General features: G+C 37.2%; 1 protein-coding gene across 4 annotated transcripts in view; it reads left to right on the top strand.

The window, feature by feature from the left end:
- WT1 (Wilms tumor 1) overlaps positions 1-8,960 on the top strand; it is a 65,879-nt gene that overhangs the window by 42,326 nt on the left and 14,593 nt on the right. For all 4 annotated transcript variants that reach the window (XR_002097756.1, XR_002097755.1, XM_019519523.1 and 1 more), the window contains exons 5-7: positions 1,914-2,016; positions 2,803-2,953; positions 8,784-8,873. Coding sequence is in view for 2 of the 4 variants with exons in the window: in XM_019519523.1 (XP_019375068.1) it covers positions 1,914-2,016; positions 2,803-2,953; positions 8,784-8,873 (344 nt within the window). In the remaining 2 variants the exon portion in view is untranslated. The remainder of the gene's footprint in view (positions 1-1,913; positions 2,017-2,802; positions 2,954-8,783; positions 8,874-8,960) is intronic.

Below are 8,960 nucleotides of genomic sequence, written 5' to 3'. Positions count from 1 at the left end.
ATCCTGGGGGAAGATGCCTCCAAAAAGAGAAGGTGAAAAAAATACACAATGGGAGTCACCCTAGCAGAGGTTTAGTGGGCTTATACCATAGGGCTGTTTGGGGTTTTTTGTGTTAATGCTGTTGATGAAAGAGGTAGTTGTCATCAGGATCTGAAACCAGAGTCTGAAGCATCAAAGCACAGACCTCTACCACCATGAGTTAAACCAGGGGTTTAAAACTTATGGTCTATGGGCCAGATCCAGGCCATGGAGGTGGATCATTTGGCCTGTGGAGCTTTTTGTGGGTTGAACCATTCACATCCATAAGCCAAATTTGGCCCATGGGATTGATTGCCATGGTTGCTGAAACCCTTGCAATAGTGGCATGGATCCCTGCTGTTTTGCCATGGCTCCAGAATACAAGGAATTAATGTTGTCCACTCCCCCCACTTCTTCTTGCTACTGAATCACACTTTTTGGTTGCTTCTGGTGACTAAGACTGGTAGCAGAGAAAAAGGGGGAGGGGGAGGGTGGCAGTGGTGTTAACTCTTTGTTTTCTAGCCCTGAGGATTCCCTTAGACCACCAGCAGCCTGGATCTGGCTTGTGGGGCCCAATTAATTTGATGCTCCCGAGTTAAACAAATACTTCTAGGAGGGATTAGCAGCAACAGGCTTCTAGCTGTCACGTGAACAAACAATCAAAGAAGAACACAACCACCATACTTCACAAGTGTTATATACTCTTAACATCTCCCTCCTTCCCCTTCTTTTGGCCAAATTAACGAAACTGTTTCCATACCTCAATTCCACTGTTTGCTATTGTAAGCCATTGATGTCTGGGATTTCATAAAATCTGACTCAGTGCAAGGACTTATGATTGAAATGAAAAAAATGAACCCACTGAAAGAAAGAAGTCTGGGGCCTCAATGGCCCCTAATAACAATGACAGAGATACATTTGTTCTGGGCTTTCTGTCTTGCTTGTAACTTTTCATATGTATACCTCATTCCCCAAGTCAGTCTTGATGGGATCCACAGCTGCCATTTTAGTTACAGTGTAAAATTTAAGCTCCTATCACTCCTAATATATTAAATACTAATGCAGAGCTGAAAGCTTCAGCATTATTTTAACAATAAGATGCTCAAAGGAGAAAATCCAGTGATATGTCTAACTTTCTGTTAAAAGCATTCTAGTATTTTGAAGAACACACCTAAATAGATTAACAACATTTCTGTGGGGAAAACCTCAAAACACTACTTTAAATGTCATGATGCTGCATGGGGAATCTGGACAATTTACAGCTGCTGGGGATCTGTCCCTCTGGGTTTAACTTCAGTTGGTTTTACAAAGGGTTAAATTACAGTGCATCTTACAGGCTGATACGTGGGCTAAATAGTTGGGAGACTGATTTGTAATCTTTATTTATGAGTTCATGACTGCTATTTTTATAAATGTAATCACTTTCTTGGTACTATCTGGTAATATCTGAGTCATGAGGTGCTGACAAAAATCCAACACACTTAATGTGAAACTCAAAGCATTTTGCTCATTCCAAAAGATATTAGCAATATCCAGCTCTGCATTTAACTGACAAATAACATGCACATATGCACCTAAGACAGTTCTACTCCTATGTTTCTCTCCTTAATATTTTTCATGGAAATACATCAGCATTTACACCATGGCAGGAATCCTTTTCTATTTTCTTCTGGACAGCATTATTGGGCACTAATAGGTGCAAAAAGTGGTAATTCTGAGCTGACCCAAGCTGAGGAAGCAGAATCTTCCTTCAGTTTATTGCATTTCAACCTGGATCTCTTGACAACAAAATTAAAGCCTAAATATTTTATCATCACATGAAGAAAAAAACCTCTCGCTTGGAGTGGTGCACTGAAATATTTAACCCGATGCATTATTCCCCTCTTTATTTGCAGCCATGCAACAGGATATGAAAATGAGAACCACACTGCTCCTATGTTATATAGCTGTGGGGCCCAATACAGAATACACACCCATGGAGTTTTTAGAGGAATACAAGTGAGTATATTAGGACATTGTAGAGGAAGAAACAAACTTACCAATCATTTATAAGGTGCTATCCAGTAATGTATCAACTAATGGGTTAGTGTTGATGATTCTTTTGCTAATTTTATAGTACTCTGTGTCTAAGAAAGCACAGAAGGTGACTTTTGATTTCATTGAAGGATCATATAAAATCTGCTTTTTACACAGTTGTTGTATGAAAACTCATGCATTTCTCCTTCTAAAATTTACCCCTTGAGCCTTAGTCTTCACTGAATTTAGGATTGTCAAAAATTGGAGGCCCCTTTTCTTACTTGAAAGTTAGGTATACGGTAACTTTGGCCATCTATGGTTTCTGCAGCTTGGGATTGTGTATGTAGTTCAGTTGACGCCTGGTTAGTTTTGAAACTCTGAATTTGTGAAACTAGCAATTTGAATATCATTTCTTGAAAACAAAAATAAAATAAATTATCACTTCTTAATAGTTAAATAACTATTAAACATTTGAAAGTATCATGAAGTAGCTGATTCTGTGGGAATTCTGAGGGAATTTAGCATGGGGAGTTGTCTATATTTTCCCTTTGGATAATTTCATTGCTGTATATAAACTAGATGAAGAGATGCTAATGCTATTCTTTCCTAATGGAAAAGACAAGTAATCATGATTGTATTGTAAGTTAAGTGATCTACATGTGTTGAAGTCAGTCTGAGTGTTGTCATTGACTACAATAGGATCAGGCTTGTGGATATACATACTTGTGTCAGTGATAGCACACAGCATTGATGTTTCTGTTGTTGTAGGATGTCCGGCGAGTGCCAGGAGTACCTCCAACTATTGTCCGATCAGCAAGTGAGACAAATGAAAAACGTCCCTTCATGTGTGCATACCCTGGCTGTAATAAGCGATACTTTAAGTTATCTCATTTACAGATGCACAGCAGAAAGCACACTGGTAAGTGTATTCATTGACTATTTTAAGCAAGAAGCTACCTATGCAGGTTTGGAAGGATGTTTTAAAGACAACATGGGGTACAGAAGGCCACCCTTATATACCTGTGCAGGGGGAAACTCATGTGACAGGTTCTATCACTTAGGTAGTACCTTCCCCAGAAGATTCGCTGTGGATCTACAGAGGAGCAGAAGTGAAAGGAGTGGTGCTGGGAACAGACATATCATTTGCCCCCCTCCTCCAGCACTGTGGCATATGAACGACTTCAGAACCATCGCTACTTCCATCAGGAGGGTGAACCCGGCTCCCATATTAAAAGCATTCAGAGGAAATTCCTTCAAAGGGAGCCTCAGAGTTTTCTGTTTCTTCCCCACCCCCTTTATCTTTTCTTGGGAAGAACTGAGCATACCCAAAGAAATGTTGCTCATTACTGTGGGCTCACTGAACATGTCTTAAGTAGTTCTTTATGAAGCCAGTACTATATATTATAGGAGCGGGATCCCCTGGTTTTTTTTTATACCCCCAATGCTTCTTGAATTCAGTACAGGCTTTGGGAGCTCAGGACCTGCAAATTAAGCTGTAAGGGGTGGACAGCTAATGTACAGCTAATCCCTGGAAAAACTGTAAGCTGAATGAATTTTTATTTCACAGATTTATATTTGAAAGGAAATATATTATTCATTTTTTTCCTGGTTGTATACATTTGATTTAGAGTAAAGTTGCCTGGGCTGTTCATAGAAATCAATGGGTAAAATGTTCAGTTAATACAATGAAGTATGAAAATAGTGGAATACCATAAGTATTGTCTAATTTACGTGTACACAGCAATTAAAAAGAGGTTAAAGATAATTACTCGTGCATTTTTAACTTCATAATCTACAATACTGCATGGGGCACAGTTGGAGTGTTTGGCTGGATTTCCTCAATGTTGCTGAAGAGTATAGATTAAAGATACCTCAGACTGCAGCTACAATTTAAACTCTATACAAATATCACTCTATTCTCCATAAACAACTTTGAAATACAGTTTTGGAGACACTTAGTGGCCTCTCACAGCTATTTATGGCAACATTTTTCTTGGAAAAAAGTCTAAACAATTTTGAATTGTTTTCATAATCACCCTTTTTTCCTTCACTCTTAAGCTGATTTACTCTGAATCTTGATTAATATGATCTTAAATATGATCTTAAATTTTTGTTTTATTACATGCAGTGGCTTGGTTTTTCCTGTATTATTTCTGGATGTATAACAAGGTTTTTAGGTTACTCCTAAATCTTTTCAATTTTAACTGCAAAAGATATCTACTATTATACCACACATTATTTGGGGGCTGATCAATGGCATGGAGCAACAGAAGCCCCAGCAACCTCCAGATTTTGGTACTATAGCTGGCCAGTTGCTTCCAAGTTATCTGACTCTCTTCTGAAGTGACCTGGAGAGATGAAAAGGAGAGAAGGCATATACTCATGTAAATAAGTTTGCTACCCTCTATACTTAGAAAACTTTGAAAAATATTACTTCAAAACAATCTTTTTTAGAGGTGACCCCAGAGTTTAAGATATTTGAACCCCAAACCTGGCTCTGAACTTCACAAGTTATTTCATATTCAGTAGTTTTTGAGGATTGGATGTGAACTTTTTGGTTGGATCCTGTATCTGGTTTCTTTGTAACTTTAACTTTGTTTCTTGCATTCTAGTCCCATGGTTGGATAGACTTTTTATGGAAAGATGGACTGCTCTTAGCAAACACTGCAAATAATTTTTTCTTTTTTTCTGGGAGTGAGGGGGAGCTCCTGTTTGAGTCAGTTATAAAAAGTATTACTTCCTGGTAACAACATTTTCTGGGTTACAGCTTTTCTACTATTCTTTTCTTTCTCTATCCTACTTGCCCTTTTTATGTGTGAGCTTCTCAGGGAGACCTAGAAGGGACCATGTTGACCCCAATGTGACTAGGACGGGACTAGCAGGATTGGGGTGTTGTAGCTGTGATGGTCTTGGAGATAAATGAGAGGCAAGGGGTTTTTTTGTGCTGTAAGATGGGGGGCACCTAACTGACCACAGCTCTCGTAAACATCTCTCTTTGCTTGTTTGCTGCCAGATCACTAACACCTGAGCAATGTAATTCTAGATTCTATACTTTATATGCCAGCTGGTTTGGATGGAGCCAGCATAAGCCTTTTAGGAAGGGAATGGCCCTCCTTTTTTCCATGCCCACATCCTTTTTCCTTCTAGGCAGTAGTCTGGCTAGTTGCATTAAAGTTTCATCATTTGCAAGGGTCAGTCACCAGATAAATGAATTTTTGTTGTGTCAGCTTTCTCATTCTATGGCCAGCATACTTTATTTTTTTTCTGTTTGTGGTGTAATGAGGTCTCTGAATACACTCATGCAGTTGGAAGCCCTTGCATCCTTCTTCATGTAGTAATAGATCAGGTTTTGCCATAGCAGATACTTGATTTAAAACAAGATTTAAAACTGATTTAAAATGGCTAATTCTGTTACAAAATAATTTTGGCTCTTCATTTTTTTCCCATCACCCACATATTTCCCAGAGACTGACTTATTAGATCATCTGCTTCTTTCCTGATAATAACTGCTGTATTGCAAAATCGAGTAGAGCTCTGAAGCACAGAACTGGAACCTGCAATCAGTTTTTACCAATGTTTCAACATAGCTTTGGTTGAAAATATGTTGACATTATGAACCTTCAAAGATTGCTTATCCATTGTTAACAACGTAATTATTGAAACATATGTAACCAAAAAAACATGCTTTTTATCTTGAAATATTCTATGATAGTAGACTAGGCTTCTCGAGGAAATGCAAACATAAATATACATTTTAATACAGAAAATAATCTAGTAAGTTTAATGAAGCTGGCTTCCTGGATTCAGTTTGGAATTGATAAGTGAAAGACTCTGGCATTGTAAAAAAATTTCTTTATGCTTTCATAAACTTGATTTATAGGGGAAATATTCCCATTTTTGCCACTGGCCACTTTTCTGGTGATTTTTCTTGGCAGAGCTACGAATTTATTCTGAGTAGAAACTGTTCATCTATAGAGAAAATAGTGCATCAGCTGTTTTGTCTATGAAACCTACTTTTCATCCAAAAAAGGAAGATGAAAGCAGTAATCACTGGAGATTTTGTAGTAACATGCTGGAGAAATATGTGAAACCATGTTTCCATCAAGTATCTATCCTCAGTGAAGGATAAGAGTTTGCAACTAATTGAGTTCATTGCTTCAGCTCTGGAGCTTCACCTTTTAGTGTTAAAGGTCCAAATGTATGATGTCTAAATGTTTTTGACTTTTGGTTCATTACATTTGAAGTGCAATAATATGTGAATGTTGGTGAGATCTTGCACAGTGACTGTATCCTGGTTATACACCACTGCTAGAGCCCTTTAACTATGGTATCTGTCTCCTTGATTTTCCTCCTGTGCCTCCTTTCATTCATTTAGGTGTTTATATGGCCTATATATGGCTGTGATATCTAAGCACCTCATTGGCCTTAATTAACTTTATTTAAAGAGCACTTCTAAGAGATGGAGCACTATTATTCCTATTTAACAGAGGGAGAATGTAGGGTGGATGAAGTGGCTTGTCCAAGGTGACATATGAGATCTGTGCTTGAGCTAGGAATGGAATCTCAGGCACCTATACATGAGCAGCGAGGCTGCTTCAACGTACTGTAATTACAGTGCGTCAGAGCAGGCTCAATTAATCGAGTCTGCTGGAATGTGGTAATTCTTTTGCTTCAGCAGACTCCAGCGTTTCATGTATCAGTGTCACCACACTTAAAAATAGTGCTTTAATTAAAGTTTGTCGAATGAGCTTTAGTTAAAGTGACCATGCTGCTATTCTATTCAATATATACTTAAACTTCTTCTGCATTTAATTTACAATTGGGACACAATAATCTTGTCACTACGTTATGTTTCACAGACATTCCCCCTCTTAACTCTGCCAGATGACTAAGTCCCTTGGAACTAAATGGTTTCTGAGAAGCAGGAATTCCCATGGGAGTCTTTGTGGTCAAAGTGTAGGGAATCATTTTAAACACTTGTGGCAAATATCATCCTGTACATTAATCAATTCAGATAACAGACATGGAAATAGCCCATGTTTAGGTTTAAGAGTCAATACACTCCTTTGGGTAACTGTCACAGGAAGTTATAAAGTTCTCTTTACAGATATTTGATAATTATGATTAAAATCTTGAAGTTAGCTACACTAATATAAATCTGGAATTTTCCATTAATGTACTTGATTACATGATTTGCAAAAATGTTACTGAGATCAGAATGAGCATAATCCCAGAATACTTAAAACTAAAATCATAATTTTCACCAGCATCTCAAAACTACTGCTTTATACATTATTGAGCTGTACAAACAGATTTGTAATGTAGCACATTTTAAATGGGCAAAAACAGGCTAAAAAGGCCAATATTTTGCAAAGTAAAAGTCATTGAAACCCTTATGTCTTCCTATTTTTCCTAATTTTCCTGAATAATTGCAACTAAAAATGCTCATTAAAGAGTTCAGTTTGCTTTTGCAGACCACATATTAGATGAACACAGCATCTCATGAGGTATACATTGCTAGTGTACCATGTAAGGTACAATATTCATGTAACATAATGCTTTTTCTCTGCTCATTTTCCTAAAGTAATGTAATGAATACTGAATTTTGAATTTTGGGTGATTGTATGCTAGATTTGATGCTTTAGAGACAAGTGTCTTTTCTGCTCTGTATAGATATTGAAGAGGTCTATTCTTGTTTACATTAAGGTTCTTTTACATGACTTTGGAAGTGCAGAAGGAGTTTAAAGTGAGAGTTAATGTCATTTATATGGATTCAGGCCCCTCTTGAATGTCAGAGTGATAAAGGGGACTAAGTGTAAATGTGAAGCAGACCTTAGAGATTCTTTATCCCTTTCTGAAAGAATACATGGCTTAGCTCTTCTGTGTTGATCAAATTGTCCCTCCCTCTGCTACTGAACCAACTTCTTTGCATTCCTTTCCCCTGAAATGGATTCATTTCTATAGTATTTGTATGTTTATATGCCTGATAAAGCCCTTTATAATGAAAGGAACTGTACATATTTGAGACACTCTTTTTTAATATTTGTGATTATATTTTGTGCCAGACAGACTGATTTCTAGGATCCTGAGTGCAGTTGTATGTGGAGGAACAGTTTACTCAATTTTTTGAATAAGGGCCTTTGAAAGAATTAATAGACTTGGGTGAAGGATTTGTACATTTGCATATGCAATGCAAAGTGCTACTTTTCATGGTGTTCTGTGGTTTTTGGGTAGAAATGTACTTTATTCTAGGATTAAATATTGGTAGTTTTTACACAGTTAAATTTACTGATCTTACAGATGTCATGGGTTTGGACTTCTTCCTTCAAATTCAATTTAGATCAAACTGCAAGTTGTCTCTGTGCAAATTATTTTCTTCTAGAAAATGCTGAAATTGTTTTGATGATCTTCAGGAATAAAAAAGACACATTTTCTATTTTTATTATAAAATGTTTTGCTGTGAGAATGCACTTTTTATTCAGCTCTATGAAGTCTCTTCCATTTGAATCTATTTGCTCCTTTCTGCAACAAACTGATTCAAGGTCAAATTCTTCAGATCTGGAAGTCAGGCCAGACCCATTTATTTCAATAAGACTGTGTTGATTCATTACATTGATAATCTGACCCTTTAAATACAGGCTGTGAGAAAAACACCTAGCTTTTTAGTGAAGTAACTACTATCTATTCTAAATTCCACTGAAACACCCAATTTAAGTATATCTTTCAAATGCTGCCTTTATCCTCTTCAGGTGAAAAACCATACCAGTGTGACTTTAAGGACTGTGAGAGAAGATTTTCCCGTTCAGACCAACTCAAACGACACCAAAGACGACACACAGGTATGGCTGCCAATCTCTCTTTAAAGTTTTTCTGAATGTTCAAATTCCCATTTGAGAAAATTTATTTCTAGTTGCCAGGAGGGAAGG

The sequence above is a fragment of the Gavialis gangeticus genome, unplaced genomic scaffold, assembly GCF_001723915.1.
Source record: "Gavialis gangeticus isolate Ggan-Ray unplaced genomic scaffold, GavGan_comp1, whole genome shotgun sequence".
In the NCBI taxonomy this organism is placed as follows: Eukaryota; Metazoa; Chordata; order Crocodylia; family Gavialidae; genus Gavialis; species Gavialis gangeticus.
This window is presented reverse-complemented; position numbering and strand designations above follow the sequence as displayed.